The 19459-nt window shown below is 36.2% G+C and overlaps 1 protein-coding gene across 6 annotated transcripts; it reads right to left on the bottom strand.

Annotated features, from left to right (window-relative positions):
• Positions 1-1086: 1086 nt before the first annotated feature.
• LOC127621444 (RING finger protein 122-like) lies at positions 1087-18833 on the bottom strand. Of its 6 annotated transcripts, none has more exons than XM_052095034.1 (6): positions 18512-18648; positions 12140-12296; positions 9048-9093; positions 7375-7416; positions 6939-7018; positions 1087-2448 (listed from the first exon to the last, which is right to left on the bottom strand). In XM_052095034.1, the coding sequence occupies exons 2-6, from the start codon at positions 12247-12249 to the stop codon at positions 2334-2336; spliced, it is 393 nt and encodes a 130-aa protein (XP_051950994.1). In that variant the 5' UTR covers positions 12250-12296; positions 18512-18648; the 3' UTR covers positions 1087-2333. The 6 variants fall into 6 exon arrangements, with proteins under 6 accessions (XP_051950994.1, XP_051950993.1, XP_051950991.1 ...); XM_052095033.1 differs by having other exon boundaries at positions 6939-7021; XM_052095031.1 differs by lacking the exon at positions 12140-12296 and having other exon boundaries at positions 18512-18833.
• Positions 18834-19459: the final 626 nt, after the last annotated feature.

Raw genomic sequence — 19459 nt, forward strand, 5'->3', positions numbered from 1 at the left:
ATTTTGAAAATGTACTGTAAAGGAATACCAATGTTTTTTTATGCCTTAAAAAGGACACTATTGTTTGGTTTTGGAAATTATTAATATGACAGAAGTATTACATTTTAATTAAGGTATATTTAGTGAGTCCATAATGTAATACATTTCTCATAATGTAAAAACCGTTATTACATTATGAGCTCAAGATTTTTTTTAAGTTTTGAGAATATTATTACATTATGAATATTTATTACATCAATAATGTAATACTTATTACATTATGTGCCGTTATTACATTATGAGATGCTACACATTCCAAAACAAGAATGCTAAGAAAATTATATGATTTGACCTTGTTAAAGGAATATTCCTGGTTCAATACAAGTTAAGCTTAATCGATCGCAATTGTGGCTAAATGATTGTTTACCACAAAAAATTATTTCAAATCTCTTTAAAAAAAAAATTATAAATCGAAGTTACAGTGAAGCATTTACAATGGAAGTGAATGGGGCCATTTTTTGAGGATTTAAAGGTGGAAATGTGAAGCTTATATTTTTATAAAACTATTCTTTTGTTAAAACATGTATTATTTGAACCGTAAATTTGTTTAAATCCTAATTTTTACAGTCAATTGTGGGTTTTAGGTTTTGTTGACGTTGCATTATTATGAACAAGTTGTAAAATTGGCAATAAATTTACACAGAAAAGGTTTACAAGTGATTTTATCACACTAAAATCATATTTACACTCATATTGGTTGTTTTGTGGCTATACTTTTGAAACTGTGAGTATCTGAACGTTTATGGATTGGCCCCATTCACTTCCATTATAAGAGCCTTACTGTAACCCAGATTTGTGCTTTTGATTTTTTTTAAGAAAAGGAGGACTAGTCAAAATTAATTGTTGCTAATCAATATTATGCCAGAAATGCTGTTAATTAAGCTTAACTTGTATTGAACACAGAATATTCCTTAGTTTCTTTAGTTTGACTTCTAGAGCACAGACACATTCTGTCTGACAGTGATTTAGACCACTACAATGCTTGAACATAATGAATATAAGGAAAAAAAGTCACATTCTATCACATGTACTATTAGACTGGTATTTTTTTAAGCATTAAATGCTTTGTTTAGCTTAAAGTGTGTATTGTTTAAAAGACATATAAATGGGGATCTGTAGTGGAACACAAAATGAAACATTTTGAAGAATATACTAGTCGCTATTCCAAGCTAGAGTCATTTGCACTGCGTTTATGGAACTTTTGTGTAGCTTTTTGTTCTTTATAAAGCTTAAAAGCTCCAGTCACCATTAGACATGACATAATGCTTTGAAAGCCTGTCTAAAACAGATTCCATAGGAGGTACCTTCATTCAAAAAAGTTGACTGTTAAGTTATTGACTGACTGAGCAACGAGGTAACTACCTTTAGTTTCAGACACAGCGTTGACAAGCAAAAAAATATACTGCAAAGACAAATGAATCAAAAGGCTTTTTTCCCGTGTGAAAACATTGACCTAAACACATCAGTAACAATGGCAACGAGGTTACAGTGAACAAACACAACAACTTGAAATACAAAAGGAAAGCCACTTGTTTTTTCACCGGTAGTCCATTTCTAAGTGTCCTAGAACTGTGGTAGCGTTTGCTTAAAATCTCTGAAGACAGTCAATGATTTGTGCACATTTCATAATGAACGAGACATCTATTACTACAAATGGTTACTGTACAAAACAGACACACTCTCTCTTACATACACGCTACTTTAAAAAAGTTATTTTGGCCCAGTGCACTTTGCTGCTGTCTATCTCCAATGCAGCGTTCAGACGTTTATGTATTGGAATGCTGTTTAGTGCCATTCAGTTTAACTATTGGCATTCAATGATAAACTAATTAGAGATGATAGGCTTGACAATGTCTATTCCTGTATTTAAAAGTGTCTTCATTCAAGAATCTTCAATGCCAGTATGTTTTAGCAGGGCCGTAGCTAGTGGGGTGAAAGGTGGTCATGATTCTAAGGCCCCAAATGTCCAGGGGGCCCCACAACAAATTCTAAACTCTATGTTTTAATAGGAAAGGGGCCCAGAGCAATATACAGTCAGGGGGCCCATATTACCTTGCTATGGCCCTGTGTTTTAGAAAAGGTTTTGCTTACTCTGAGATTGAGAAAACTTGCCCCTTAACTTCGTCTTTGTGCTAAAGGTTTAACCTGTCTTTACATAAGGTTAGAGTCACAATTAGATCCTAGAGTTGCAGAGAAGTACAGTCCAGCTGTTTATGTATGTAAAAATCTCCAGAAAGGAGGAACACACACAACGTCTGATGCCAGTCTTGTCCCTTTTCCAGAAGTGTCCAGTGCTACACCAGCTCGTCCGGTAACGTGCCTATGCTCTGGTGCTTCTCGGTGGATCCAGAGACGGGTTTATTACACATGGGACAGACACAGCGCACCTCCAGCCACTTCACCACACACCTGCAACATACACATTGTAGGTCTAGTCCAACAATATACATCAAGATCCAATTCATTTTCGGAAAAATAACAACTCAATTTTTTCAAATGTAATGATATGCAAAATTCAAACCTCAAATGCTATTGTAGGTTATGTCATGTCAAGACCATATAAATGGTTTGACAACACTTTCCTGTGTTAATGTACTGTATTTCCTATTGAGGAGATCAGGAAGATGAAGGGTTTGTCCCCTTTTTTTTTAAACCAACCGACTTTAAAGGAATATTCTGGGTTCAAAACAAGTTAAAGGAAAAGTTCACCTAAAAATGAAAATTCTCTCATCATTTACTCACCCTCATGCGATCCCAGATGTATACGCCTTTCTATCTTCTGCTGAAAACAAACTGACATTTTTAGAAGAATATTTCAGCTCTGTAGGTCCATACAATGCAAGGGAATGGGTACCAACATTTTGAAGCTCCAAAAAGGCAGCATAAAAGTAATCCATATGACTCCAGTGGTTAAATCTATATCTTCAGAAGCGATATGATAGGCGTGGGTGAGAAACAGATCAATATTTAAGTCAAATTAATTTTTTACCATTAAATTCTCCTCACTGCTCTGTAGATGTCGATATGCACGAAGAATGCAAATCACCAAAAACAAAACATATGGCCCTAGGGGATCTAACACCACCAGGCTGTGACTAATTAAACTTTTTCACTGGTCCTACTCACAATATGGGTCATAAGTTAGATCTTGCATTATCTTATGGTCTTTCTGTATCCAAAATAAAGGTCTTAGATATTGGCATTTCTGACCATTATTCAATAATGTTTATGTCTGTCTCTTCTTGTCCTATCCCTTCTTTTTATCTGCCCTTACGTCTCTCTTGGTCTATTTACTCGTCTACTGCCAATCTTTTTTCAGAATTATATCTAATGCATTTCACAGTTGATGTCTTAGCTGGACTCAACACTGAATCATTGGTTGAAGCTTTTAATAAATCTTGTACTTTTACACTTGATACTGTCAAGTGTAAAAGTACAAGGAGAGTTGGAGAGTTAAGTGTGTTTCACAGACTTGGCTAAATGACGTCACGCGTGCTTTCAGACAAGAGTTCAGAAAAGCTGAGTGCAAGTGGAAACAGAAGCTTCCGGTCTCTTATGATATTTTAAAGGAGTGTTATCTAATTATTAGAGAGCTATAAAGGAAGCGAAAGCTAATGTTTTCTCTACATTAATCTCTGATAACGCAAATTGACCAAAACTATTGTTCAAAACTATTGATTCTGTTTTAAACCCAACTAGAAATGCTTTTCTGGATGCCACCCAAGATGAAACATTTTTAAACTTCTTTATTCAAAAAATTTGGCAGATTAAAGGTTTGATTGTACCTTCACAATTTGATCAACCACTAATTCCTTCCCTGCCCAGCTCCCTGACTCACTTTGGACATGTTTCGCCAGCACAGTTAGCAGATGTAGTCTCTAAGATGAAGTGTTCCAGTTACAAGCTGGATATTCTTTCTCCACGCCTTCTTAAAGAAGTTTTCATGACTAGCAGTTCCAGTGTGACAGCTATAATTAACAGCTCATTAGCAAGTGGAATTGTTCCAAGTAGTTTTAAACATGCAATTGTTAAAAAAAAAAACTTTTTTGGATCTGGCAATACACAACAATTTCAGACCAATCTCCAAACTGCCTTTTATTTCCAAGATTTTGGAGAGAGTTGTTTATTCACAGCTCTAATCCTATCTATATACATTTCATATTTTAGACACATTTCAGTCTGGTTTCAAACACTTGCACAGAATCTGCATTGTTGAATGTCACTAATAATATTTTACTCTACATGGATTCAGGTTCACCTGTCGTCTTAATTTTATTAGATATTATCTCAGTGCTGCGTTCGACATTATAGACCACAATAGTCTTCTCAATCATCTAGAATATATATGGTTGGGTATGGTCCTCCTGTGGTTTTCCTCCTATTTAAAAGAAAGGACGTTCTCTGTAGATTTAGGCAATTGTTCTTCAACGTCGTCTCAATTACAGTGTGGTGTCCCACAAGGGTCGATTTTAGGACCCTTGTTATTTTCCCTGTATATGCTTCCTCTGAGCTCTATTTTTCTGAAGTACAGCATATCGTATCACTGTTATGCTGATGATTCCCAATTTTATTTCTCAGTGAGTGTAGACAAGAATTGTTCATCTGAGAACACCCTAAATGGCTTCAAAGATATTAAACATGGCTGGCAAATAATTTCTTACAATTAAATTAAAGCAAAACTGAAATTCTGATTTTAGGTTCCTCATGTCCTCCTTACCTGGCCTGGTTACCTTGTCTTACCAGTCCTCTGTTGTCAAATGTAAGATCATGTGAGTAGTCTTGGAGTGATTTTAGACTCCTTGTTACTTTTCAATAAACAAATCAGTGCTGTTGTCAAGGGTAGCTTTTTCCACCTGAGATTTATCGCTAGAATATATTTTTATATTTCTCATAAAGACTTGGAAATTGTGATCCACTCACTTATTACATCAAGATTAGACTATTGTAACTCACTGTACATTGGTCTGCCCCAAACTGTGTTATCCTTCCTACAGCTAGTTCAAAACATGGCAGCTAGGCTTTTAACAGGGTCAAGAAAGAGGGATCACGTTTCCCCGGTTTTAGCATCACTACACTGTCTTCCTGTGAATTTCAGGGTCAGATTTTTGTCTATAAGGCACTATCTGGTCTCGCACCCCAATATATCAGTGACCTTCTCCTGCCTTACTCCCCCACCAAAGCGCTCAGGTCTTTTGATCAACATTTGTTGAGGGTTCATTGTTGCCTCTATAGACTTGCATTTATGGACCTACAGAGCTTAAATATTCTTCTAAAAATCTTTGTTTGTTTTTCTGCAGATGAAAGAAAGTCATTTACATCTGGAATGGCATGAGGGTGAGTAAATGATAAGAGAATGTTCATTTTTGGGTGAACTGTCCCTTTAAGCTCATTTGTGGCATATTATTGATTATCACAAAAAACGATTTCGACTCGTCCATCCTTTTCTTTAAAAAAGCAAAAGTCGAGGTTACAGTGAGGCACTTACAATGGAGGTAAATGAGGTACATTTTTGGAGGGTTTAAAGTCATAAATGTGAAGCTTATAATTTTATAAAAGCACTTACATGAATTCTTCAGTTATATCTCATGTATTATTTGAGCTCTTTTTAGGGTTTAAAGTATACCAACAGTATTGCTGATAGTATAATTTGTAATTAAAATATTTGTTTTCAATTATAAAACTATAGAAATAGAAGTATTTTCTCATGGACTTTTGCACCCCACTCTATGGCCCCGATTTACTAAGATCTAAAATAACGTGTGCTAATTTGCTTGTTCAGTCAATGATATTGTGTGTGCGTGTCGTGGGCGTTTTGCGGGTGATTTAAGACACAAATAACTACACCTGCAAATATGTTGGACACACCCTCCAAAAGGAGGCTTTTGTGTGTGGTACATTCACCAAATGCAATTACATTACAGCTCTCACTAAATACTATTTTATTTTTATTCAATATGGCATTTATATGTTTATTTATAAGATTGTATGACATCACCAGAAAGTCCCTGCTGTTTAACAAGTGTAAGAGTAGTTGATGAAAATGCACTGACACTCATTTCAACACTTGAAATGTTCATAATTCACACAGAAAGCCATCGCATCACTGATGTACGCTTAAACTAAATCTGAATTTCAAACCGCTATTACCTTGATCGTGGCAATGTTATCTGTGCATACGAGAGACACGTGAAGCTAGTTTCTGATTCTAAAATGACTTTCACGCCTTATGAAACGCTTTGCGGGTGCAATTTGAATCATTTGCATCTAGACCTCCCTTTATTATGCGCATTTGGAGGCACACCTCTAAATTGCATATTAATTTTGGAGAAACACAAAAATTGCCAAGTCGTGATATTTTGTGCATCTGAAAGATGCAGTCTTTAAAAGACTACATTACTAGATCAGCTCTGACCTTTTTTTAGTGTGCTATCAAGTTTGCACGTTTTTATACACAGAAACCTTTAGGAAATCGGGGCCCATATGTGTTAAATAATACACTATTATACAATAGTATATGACCTTAATACACAACATTTAATACGGTTTACATATAATCATATAATAAAATATATAAAATGTTAGATGTAATTATATTATATACTATTATTAATGCTTTATGTACCAGAGAGTATGCATAGTGTATGTTGCTATGTGATCCAGGGTGCAAATATCATCTGCCATAAAATAAACCCTGGTGTGTATAAAATGGTCATCAGTATAAAAAGGCCCTGCAAACAAAGGGCAGTAAAGAGAATTAGAGCAGTGTCTGTAGCTGTAAATTTGATTCCGGATCAGACCCTTCACCTGTCTACATTCACAGTGCTGCTAACAATAGCAGGCTCCAGATCAGCACTGCTGCTTTATAAACACCAGCTGTTACACACCAGCTTATTTCTCACCTCCTGTGAAAGGCATGTTGGCAAGGCAACACTCCTAGCTCATCTTTCACCTTAAAGTCCTCTAAGCACACGGCGCATGTCTGCTGTGGAGGAAACAAAACAAAGACACAAAGGTGTGGAGACACAAATAAACCAGGAGAAAATGGAAAACAATTTGGGTAGGAGACAGCAATACAAACTGAGAAGGGAGAACATTTCTAGAAAAACTCTTAAAAGCTTTTTTTAAGTGACAAATAAAAATGACTTCTATAATTTCTTCTATTGAAAGAAATGAGCTTTGAGGAAAAAACAATTCTAAGGTTACTGTTTAAAAACACATTTTTAAAAAGTGTTTGAACAGAACTATTTAATCATTTTAAATCTAACAAAATCCTTTTAATTACATGTTCATGTACAACCAAATAAAAAGCACAGAAGAATAGTGATCTCTTCTTACCCCATGAAGATTCAGCTTCTTGGGGTCTCCTTTTAAGATTACCTGCAATGTACACATAAGCAAGTGAATAGTTCAATACTTTGAAGAGGAATGAATACCACACCAATCAATCTTATTCAGATTACCTCATTTAATCATCACAAGACTTAGTCCAAATCATTTAGATTATTCTGCTTAAATATATGTGATGTAAAATTGACTGTCCTTTTCCCTTTTGAAATAAAAGAGTTCAATGTATTATGCAGACATGATCAGACTTTCAGATCTCAAAAATCCCTCCCCAGTCCAAAAAGAACATAAATTGAAATAGAGCTAGAAAACCAGAAATGTAAGCGCAGCGTAGTTCTAGCAGGAAGACTAGCAGCTGTACATCATCGCACCATTAGTTAGGTACATCCTAGCCAATCACATGTAAGCCATTCCTTTATAAGTCTGCTCACATTCTATCACATTGCTGTTTAAGGGGGCTTTCACACTAGCACTTTTGGTGCGCACCCCGGTTCGAATGACGTCAGAGTTCGGTTCGTTTGGATGATGTGAACGCTGTCTTCCGAACTCAGGTGCGCACCCGCGAACCGTACTCGGGTCCGCTTAAAAACGTGGTCTGGGGTACGGTTCATGTGAACTCCAGTACGGTTCGCTGCTGATATGAACGCAATCGAACCAAACCGCGGAAGTGAACCGCTATTGATGACGTATAATGTGGTCGTCAGTCTCACACGCGTCACTTTCAAAATGAGCGGAAAGGGTTTACTTTCGTGCGTGCGTGCATGTGTGTGTGTGTATACACTTACCTTGATGAAAAGCGGGATTGACGCACATGCACTGCAAGCAGAGAGATGATTTCTGCTTGCCTTCGCAAAAATTGTCTTCGGCAGACAGCCCGCTGTCTTTTGAACGATTTCAGTATTTTTGCGGCAGACAGACGCAAGTGTGTTTCTGTATCTTGATGTTGAAAACAAAACCAAAGGTTAAAAAAAAGAAGAACAAATGTGAACCGAGCAAGTCTATTCATTGAATTTTGACGCCTTTTCATTTCGCGGTTATCAAGCAACACAATTACGCACCAGCTGCAGCTTGATGACGCAAGCGTACCGCGGTTCGGATACAAATATATAATGTGAACACAGTCCATCGGGGGCAGGGGGGAGCAATCGAACTCGGGTTCGGAACAGGCAATCGAACCAAGTGTGAAAGCCCCCTAAGTGTGCTAACACGGCAACCTCCACCACCCCACCACCACCAGTTGAGTCCCGTCCTGCATGGGGATAGGCTCATCGCAGCTGCCTCCTATCTCCGACAGGATATGACGGTTCCGAGTACAACTTCTTCGTACCGCCAGACGGAGCTTATGCCAAAGAGAGACATTACATTTCTGTTTTATATTCATCAAATAAATATCATCTTAAATTTTACTCAAGTCTGCGAGTCTTCCTGATAGAACTCTTCATTCTTGTGTCGCCGACTATATTGGACCTGGTGACCTGACAGCAAACCCGAAACCTTTACAAAAGCAAGCATTTTTCCTCATTTCACATGCTGTGAGGTTAGCCACAGCCTGTTTAACTCAGGGGAAAATGACAAAATCTTAACTGACGTTATACTTCTGTAGATATGTAGAATGATAAAAATGTAGATATATGACCGCTTCAATCCATATCGCCCACTCTTACCTCTCTGTATCCAAAGCGTTCACTTTGGGCTTGGTGTCTTAATTTACTATTGAGGTGAAAGGGAAAATAAATCATACAGTTACTGAAAAAGGACATGAAATACAACATCCATACAATGAAAGCTAAACCACAGCATTTATCTAATGGCCTGGTGTGATCCAGTTGACAGCAGTCTCCATAAAAGTTGAGGAATTCTGAATAAACTGAAAAATTAAAACAGTTAATGTGTCTAAATCTGTAGGACAAAACAAAATTAATCATAATGATATATTCAGGCACAAGTCTTTTTCAGAGCCAGAATTACAAAAACCTGTGTTAAATTTGACTGATGAATCACTGATTTGCACAGCAATAGAAGAGAGAGAATTTGACATAATTTTCTGCTCACGACACAAGCTCTGAAGTGTCTGGAATGCTAATTTAAACTCCACACTTGAAGGGCTAAAATTTTGATTTGACGTGATTTACATGTTGTCCAATAGACACTAGACAACTACCAAGAGAGAGAGACTCTAAAATGATCATAAATTATAGGGCTCCTCTAACTGCACTTAGCATTCAACAAAAAGCAAAAGATCCAGTTGCACGGTGATATAATGATCCATCACACATATACCAGAATAGAATAGAATGGAATATAATATAACAGAAAAGGAAATATCAGAGTAGAGAAGAGTTAAGTAGGAAAGGGTAGGATATAATAGAACAGGATAGGGTGGAGTAGAGAAGAGAAAAGAAGAGAAGAGAATAGACAAGGTCAGAGTCATAGTAGATTAGAGTACAAAAGAACAGAGTAGGATAGGATATAAAAATGACAGTACAGAAGAGTTGAGTTGAGTAGTATAGGGTAGGTTACCATAAAATAGATTAGTATAGGAGAGGGTGAAGGAGATAAGAGTTAGAGTTGAAGTCAGAAGTTTACATACACTTAGGTTGAAGTAATTAAAACACATTTTTTAACCACTCCACTGATTATATATTAGTAAACTTTAGTTTTGACAAGTCGTTTAGGACATCAACTTTGTCCATGACACGAGCATTTTTTTCCAACAATTGTTTACAGACAGACTGTTTCACTTTAAATTGACTATACAACAATTCCAGTGGGTAAGAAATTAAGTTAAGTTAACTGTGCCTTTAAGCAGCTTGGAAATTTCCAGAAAATTATGTAAATCCTTTAGACAATTAGCCAATAAGCTTCTGATAGGAGGTGCACTGAATTGGAGGTGTACCTGTGGATGTATTTTAAGGCCTACCATCAAACTCAGTGCCTCTTTGCTTGACATCATGTGAAAATCAAAAGAAATCAGCCAAGACCTCAGAAAATAAATTGTGGACCTTCACAAGTCTGGTTCATCCTTGGGAGCAATTTCCAAACATCTGAGGGTATCACGTTCATCTGTACGAACAATAGTATGCAAGCATAAACACCATTGGACCACGCAGCCATCATACCGCTCAGGAAGGAAACACATTCTGTCCCCTAGAGATGAACGTAGTTTGGTGCAAAAAGTACAAATCAATCCCAGAACAACACCAAAGGATCTTGCGAAGATGCTGGAGGAAACAAGTAGACAAGGATCTATATCCACAGTAAAACGAGTCCTATATCAGCATAACATAAATGGCTGCTCAGCAAGGAAGAAGCCACTGTTCCAAAACCATCATAAAAAATCCAGACTACAGTTTAAGTGCACATGGGGACAAAGATGTTACTTTGAATTGTTTGACCATAATGACCATCATTATGTTTGGAGGAAAAAGGATGAGGCTTGCAAGCAGAAGAACACCATCCCAACTGTGAAGCATGGGGGTGGCAGCATCATGTTGTGGGTTTTTTTTTTGCTGCAGGAGGGACTGGTGCACTTCACAAAATAGATGGCATCATGAGGAAGGACAATTATGTGGATATATCTCAAGATATCAACCACAAAGTTAAAGCTCGGTAACAAATGAGTCTTCCAAATAGACAATGACCTCCAAGGTTGTGGCAAAATGGCTTAAGGACAACAAAGTCAAGGTATTGGAGTGGCTTCACAAAGCCCTGACCTCAAAACCTGTAGCCCCTAGTTTGTAGCCTCTGGCCTACAAACCTGACTCAGTTACACCAGTTCTGTCTGGAGGAATGTGCCAAAATTCCAGCAGTTTATTGTGAGATGCTTGTGGAAGGCTACCCAAAACATTTGACCCAATTCAAACAATTTTAAGGCAATGCTACCAAATACTAACAAAGTGTATGTAAATGTTTGATCCACTGGGAATGTGATGAAAGGAATAAAAAATGAAATAAATAATTCTCTCTACTATTATTCTGACATTTCACATTCTTAAAATATAGTAGCGATTCTAAATGACCTAAGACAGGGAAAGTTTTCTATGAATAAAAGTCAGGAATTGTGATTGTTTTTTTTAAATGTATTTGGCTAAGGTGTATGTAAACTTCTGACTTCAACTGTAGGTAGGACAGAATAGAATAGAATAGAATAGAATAGAATAGAATAGAATAGGAAATGACAGAAGAGAAAAGTCAAGTGGGATAGGGTGTAGGATACAATAGGGCAGATTAAAATAGAAGAGGGTGAAGGTGAGAAGAGTTGAGTAGGATAGAATATAATAGAATAGGAGAGGACAGAGTAGAGTAGAAAAGAATAGAGTAGGAAAGGAGAGGATACAAATAAAATAACAGAATAAAATAGAATAGAAAAGGAGAGGGCAGACTGAGTAGAGAAAGACGGATGAAGAAGACTAGATTAGAATATAAGGGGACAGAGCAGAATAGGGTAGGAAAAGAATAAATTAGAATAGAATAGAACTGAAGAGATAAAATGTCAGAGGTAGATTGTTCAGATATTTGAAATGGTTTGATTTGCTTTGTAATACAATAGTTGCACTGATTTAACACGATCAACATACATGCATCTGCCTGCCTGTGTGTTTTCAATACAGCAATTTCCTGTCGTCTTTCACCACATTCCTGATAATACTCCTCACCGCCTGCTTCTATTGTCCTACAGCGAATCATATATACACCAGATATACACCTTTTTATGTTTATTTATGTGCTTGTGTGTGTGAGATCAGATTTACAGTACCTTATGAAATAGCAGCAGAATATGAGGCTGAGTACGAAGACAAAGATACCCGTGCCGAAGATAAACATATAGATATTGAGAGGTAGATCCTGGAAGGTAACCGATGACATAGTGCAGTTCTTAATGGAGTATATAAGTCCCAAACTGCAGAAGCACCCTACACATGCAGTGATTCAGAGCACACAGTAAAGTACCACATTAACAAAACAATAAAATATCAAATTAACACTGATTAAACACTTCATTAAAACAGAATTACTCTGAATTAAAAAAACAGAGAAAAGGGTCAGTTCATCCTAGAACAGATAGTGTGAATACAGATAAAGTGGGACACTTATATTACAGTTCATTTGCACACTGCACAAGAAACCAGGACAAACTGCTTAATACTGATTGAGTGCAATTTCCCTCCTTTGAATAATCATAGATGAATAATTTCATACAGGGCCACACTATGACACAATGCAGCCTGGATGTGCAGTCCAAGCACACAGCATGATATTGCATTCTTTAGTAATACATCTGTGATCTGTGATTGGACGAGTGCCCAGTTTAACTTCCCCACTTGCTGTGTTCACATTGTGCAAGAGCAGAAATACCTAATATTAGCAGTAACATTAATGAGAACTTGGCCCATGGTATTCTGGTTCTATGCTATTTCATTTTCTGCAGTCTCTGGCATCACTTCACAAGTTACCTGGAACAATGTAAATCAATAATATTGACACTTAACGTCATTCCTACTGAGAGGGAGTCGGACTTTCACACAGTGCGAAATCGATACCAAAGCAGTACCGAGGTCTCTGTCTCTCTCCACCTCATTCTCATACTCCTCGCTGACAACTGATAAAGTCTTTCTTAAGGGGGTCGCACACTGGACATGTCTAGCAGACAACACAGCGTGTTCTACAATTCAAAACAATTGGTTTCTCTGAATGTACACACACCGCTGCCGACAGACTCCGGGGGCTGTTCAAAATTCTGCAGTGCCACGGAGCACCTCTCAGATAGTTTTCCATTTAATTCGACCCAAATCATTATTAAAGGACGTACATTATTTATTCTACCAATAACTGGATGATATATTGTGTATACTGTATGTATCCTTCATATAGCCTACACAATGTATTTACAGATATTAAGTATATTCTACAGTACTTAAAAGTACTTAAATTCAAACATGTAAAAATAATGTTCTAGCTTTTAAGTAAATATTATTCATGATTGTTTGTGATCTTCACAATGCATCATCATGGATCAATCTTATAGTAGAAATCAATGTCAAATTGACTTGCTCATTTGAGTAAATTCTACTGGTAAATAAAACAATTTGATTTTACTTAATATTTAGAAGCTGGTGTACCCAGCATCCACTAAGCTTGAATAATTAATGCGCTTGCATGGTTTCACTGTTTGCAAGTTTATTTACACCATGTTTATTGTTGAATTTAAGTTGTGTGAAGCCTGACGTTTATTTTCTATTCAATCTTTTCATTTTCATTGTTACAGTTAATTTGTTTACCATACCAAGTGTTGAGGACTTCGTGCACAGCACTGTGTCTCGTTTCTATCGCAAGTAATGCAAGGTGATGTTGTCTAACATAGCATACATTAAGCTTCCCTTTGTAAGGCTTCCATATGTTATACTGCACACGATTAAACGTGTTTATAAATAAAGTTCAAAATGTGAAATGTTCATTTAAATTTTAATACATGTACATCTGATTTGTAAGTAAATGTTACTGTACTAACTGAAATGATTTAGTTAAATTTACACGTTCACTTCAATACTATGTCATGAAGTTAAGTAGATTTTTACAACATTTTATACCATTAAAATTTACTTTGAAAAACTGTGCAAAAACTTACGTAAAATTAAGTCAATCTTACTAGTTGTTTTTTTCAGTGTGGTTTGTCTTTATAATACAATGATAGTGGTTAATGCCTCAATTTAAAGCTTAAAAAACACCCAGAAGTATTATAAAAGTAGTCCATGTGACCCTGTGCATCATATTCCAAGTCTTCTGAAGGTATTTGATAGGTTTTGGTGAGAAAAAGTCATTTTTACAATTAAAATAATTCTTGATGTCCATTGCCCGTTCACGAGAGAACAATTTTACATATTTGGACTAACATGCGGACCAATCATTGCATCTTAAATGTTGCTCTCTTCATCCTGAAATAACATTGTTCTGAAAATCCAAAGCCTGCAATGAGTTTGCAAAGCAAATATGTCGAATACAAACTTGAACTGTGCTGAAGAGCAGGTTTTTACAGATTTTATAGATCCGCACGGCAAAGAAAAATTAAGAGGGAACACACACACATAGTGCTCCCAGAACTGTGTGATGCACTGTCGCTCCCAGACATGAGATAAGCTCTTTACAGTGTTTTGTCTGCTTGTTCTAATCCATGAGTATTTTATCAATAAAAGATTCACAGTGGCTATATATTCTTCGGAAGTGTCGATTTTGATCTTTTGAACACATGGGATGGAAACACAGCTTTTTATTCGCACATTGTTTTTACGATATTATGTTTTTTTGCATAAATTAAATTCGCAACATGGATGAAAACATAGCTAGTGACACCAATGTTCATATGTGAACTTGTATTGTTTTTAGAGCTAAACATCTTTTATGTTGTTGTTGTTTTTTGTCATTTTGGGGCTTGACATCACAAGTCCTGTGAAAATGAGTGGCCAGGATATTCTTCAAAAATTCACCTTATGTGTTCCACGGAAGAAAGAAAGTCATACAGGTTTGGAACAACATAAAGTTAGGTAAATATTTACATTTTGTGTGAACTGTTCCTTTAAGACAGTAGGCGAATATAAGGAGGTGTGATGAAAAGACACACATAAGCCTACAGGAAAGAGCATAAAAGCAAACTAGGCCACAATAGTTGCTTGCCAATTTATAAACACATTTCCTTCACTAACAGAATGTTACAGAAAGCCATGTGCGGGAGCTGTCCCTCAGGACCAACATAAGCTTAAGGGTCTTCTCAAGGCCATAATAGTGATACAGCCGGGCTGAGTCACCCCAACTTGGGATTTAAACTGTGTTGGTTTATATTAGCAAGTTGGATCTTTGACACATTTGTTAGTGGAGCTCTTTGCAAACCTGCTGACCTATATTGTAATATGCACAAATGCATTTGAAAGATGACAACGTGAAATAGATAGGAACTTCCTGTTCTACGATTGGCTGTTTAACATCAAAATGCAACGGCAACATATCAAATTCTTCAATGAATGGTCTTTGATCACAAACAACTGCTTGTCAGGTAACCTAAAAATGTGTGTTATGTGGTAACATTTACATTTAGTCATTTTATTATCATCAAAAATATTATTTAATACAACTGAATCAACCTGATTACACTTGGTTACACCAAGAAAAGTCATTTTTTAAGACTAGATCAGAGAGAAATAGCTCCTTAAAGGAATAAAACTTTAATTATCTCATCATTTACTCTCATGCCATTCCAGATGTGTATGACTTTCTTTCTTCTGCAGAACACAAATGACGATTTTTAGAAGAATAAATCAACTCTGTAGGTCCATACAATGCAAGTAAAAGGGTTCCAAAAATTTGAAGCTAAAAAAAGCACATAAATGTGGCATAAAAGTAATCCATAGGAGTCCAGTGGTTTAATCCATGTCTTCAGAAGCGATATGATTGGTGTTGGTGAAAAAGTTAATTAACACCTATTTATTTATAGGGCTACTTTCAAACATTCTAACAGTACTGATATTGATCTTTCATCAGGCTCCACATTATTGAACTTATTTTTCCCTTTAAATTTCATCGGAACTAAACATATTTACAAATGACAAAACTCAAAGCTTCATCCTTAATTCACAGGGTTCTGACTTTAAAGCTACCTTGTTAAATTCTCCTTTGTTCTGGCCCTAATTTACCACAGTTCTTCCATAGTATCCAGAGTTTAACTGTGGTATTGGTAAGATTATAGTAATCACAGGTAAAATCATCCTCCTCATTACCATGGTTAAATGTAATTTTGGTTTCTAAAAAACAAACTATGGAATTCGTAATGAAAAACAATATTATCCATGTAGAAACTATAATAAAAAAATAAAATAAACTGTCTTAAAAGTGACTTATCTTCCCCAATATACAATATTTAATATAATTATAGTATCATTTATTAAATATAAATACAATATTTCTGCCAAAACATCATAGTATCTACAGTTAGTGTTACTAACAGTAATGTAATAAGAATGGTGATGTGTGGATTGAAAAGCCTGTAATTACCATTGTGAAAGACTCCTCGTCACGGCTGTTTAGAATGTCAGGGCTGTTTAATCTGGTTTCAACAAGCTTTGCATGGAGCGTTTAAGGTTTCTATATTGGAGTTTACCACTGGACTGTGCACAACAAGCATAGCACCATTTTGTCACACTTTTGGAGTATTTGTTGTTTCCTGTGCGCAGCAGTTCATGGCAGTGGTTAATAAATAAGAGTGGGGCAATATTGTTGTTGCACGAGTGGAAAAAACGGTTGCAAAATGCAACAAGTTATTCGCATCAGCCCACTACTTGACCGGCCCACTGGGAAAAGTCCCGGTGTTCCCGATGGTCAGTCCATGCCTGCCAGAAGGTGGCGATATTCAAAAAGAATGCGAAATCAACAAAAACAGAAGAAGAACTCTTAGGAGAGAAGAGCACTTAGGATGGCTGTTTGAAAGTGGAGATTTATAGTAAAAAAGGACTTAAATTTGAATCTGTTTCTCACCAACACCTATCAATTCACTTCTGAAGACATGGATTTAACCACTGGAGTCATATGGATTACTTTTATGCTGCCTTTATATATTTTTTGGAGCTTCAAAGTTTTTGACCCTGTTGACTTGGACTGTTTGAACCTACGGAGTTGAAATATTCTTCTGCTGAAGAAAGTCAAACACATCTGAAATGGCGTGAGGGTCCCTTAAGATTACAACTTCACTGTTTCACATTTTATTGTGTGTAGAAAAAATACAGTACTGTGCAAAAGATTTAGGCATTGTGAAAAATGTTCCATAGTGAGGATGTCTTCAAAAATAATGACATAAATAGTTTTCATTCATCACTTTTCATACATGTCATACAAACTCCAGTAAACATAAAAAAAGCTAAATCAATATTCATTGTGACCACCTATGCTTATAAAACAGCACCAATTCTCCTACTTACACCTGGAATCAGTTGTTCCAAGCTTCATGGAGAATTCTCCACAGTTCTTCTATCTATAGTCTCGATTGCTTCTGTCTCTTTATGTAATCTCAGACTGACATGATGTTCAGTGGGGGTCTGTGGGGGCCATGACATCTGTTGCAGGGCTCCCTGTTCTTCTATTCTAATCTTTTCTATTTACAAAAGTAATGTTTGTGAGTCTAACATTTATATTTCATATTGACACACTAAAGCTGAAGATATAAATAACCATCTTAAGATAAATGCTTTTGTGAAACATCTTATGTGCCTAAGACTTTTGCACAGTACTGTATAAAAACTACAACTTAAAAAATATATAGCTTGTTGCTGTTGATAATGCTTAATTATAATAAAGATCTGGGGTTTAAATGAACATAAAAAGGTTATGTCATTTTATATCCATTGCTTGGAGAAATTATGAAGGTGCATTCTGAGAAAATACACAGAAAATCATTCAAGCGCTGAATATCAGTCAGACCATTTTTAAAAATGTGATAACATGAAAGTTCATGTATGTAAATGTACTTATATTGAAGTAAAAGGAGCTGCTTTCTTATTGAAGTTCAAAAATGAATGTGCGTTTGAGCACTTTTTCAGAGTTTTCCATAAAATATTAAAAAACCCCAGAGATTAGAAGGCTTCTCATTAATGAAGTGCTTTCAAGACAAATATGGAATGATCTACAACTATGGAACAAGTGTGTAATTACATATTTTCAATGAACGAGGAGAGTAGATAGATTTATCTAAAAATATGCCACACCTTCATTGTTTTGTAGAAAATATCAATAAAGGGGTGACAAACTGTACTATGCATTTGATTGTCAATATTAGTTTATATATATCTTTCAGGCTATTTGTCGTTTTTAATCTGCCAGTCTAATTGAAGTGTCACAACCTCATTGACACTGAACATTAAGAGTGGGTGTGAGGTGACAACAAGTTGTCAATCAAATGATAAATGCCCTTTTATAAAGTGTATCATTGAACAAAGAGTGTATTAACTGAAAACATATCTGGTACATGGCAAAAGCGCACTATCATAAACACGTTGTTTGAATATGTGACGACTCCCATATAAACCCTTTGGTTTAGTATAATAGGCTTCACAAATCCACATTATTCCAGAAAAGATGGTTTGGTTCTTACCGTTGCATCACTGGAATGGGCGCATTAATCCACCCGTTAGTTTTCTTTATATGACAGGATATGGGTTTATAAACAGAGAGATGATGCCCTCTGTCCGACTGGCCATTCAGCGCATCTGGATTCATTTGACTATAAACAATCCTCCTCACACGTCTTTACAGCGATGTTAAGTTGTGCTCGAGTCAGCGGGTCACGCGCAAACATCCACCGTTCGCTTCTATTCCTGTGCAATGCAGAGTAAACGTCCTTCGTTTTACATTTGATCGTGTGTCGTGGCTGTGAGCAAACAAAGATGTTGGCATCCACTGAGAACTAAACAAGAGCGATTTAAAGTCCCTCCCAGCCGGAGTGATGGGCGCGCGACTGAGCCAATCTTCTCAAACACAGATTTCTGTTGTCATCTGTGACTCGAGTATGAAGACACAAACAAGACGATAAAATGCACTTTACATTACAGTGTTACATTAGCGTCATGCTAATACGAGTAATTCCCATACAAAATAACAATGTAATTGGTAGCTGTTTCAAAAATGAGCAAATATTAATGACATGTTCTGGAAAAACTTTAGAAAAAGTGCCATTCGTTAAAGGGATAGTTCACCCAAAAATAAAATTCTCTCATCATTTACTCAGCTCATGCCATCCCAGATGTGTATGACTTTCTTTTATCTCCTGAACACAAACTGAAGGTTTTAGAAAAAATATTTCAGCTCTGTAGGTCCATACAATGCAAGTGAATTTGTAAAAAAAATAAAATAAAAAGCTCCACAAAGCACATAAAGGCAGCATGAAAGTAATCCATAAGACTCCAGTGGTTAAATCTATATATTCAGAAGCGATATGATAGGTGCTATTGAGAAACAGATTTTTACCATAAAACAAATGTAACAAATGTTGTAGAAGTTTTTACCATAAATTCTCCTCCCTGCCCAGTAGGTGGCGATATGC

This window comes from Xyrauchen texanus, chromosome 27 (assembly GCF_025860055.1).
Source record: "Xyrauchen texanus isolate HMW12.3.18 chromosome 27, RBS_HiC_50CHRs, whole genome shotgun sequence".
Lineage (NCBI taxonomy): Eukaryota > Metazoa > Chordata > Actinopteri > Cypriniformes > Catostomidae > Xyrauchen > Xyrauchen texanus.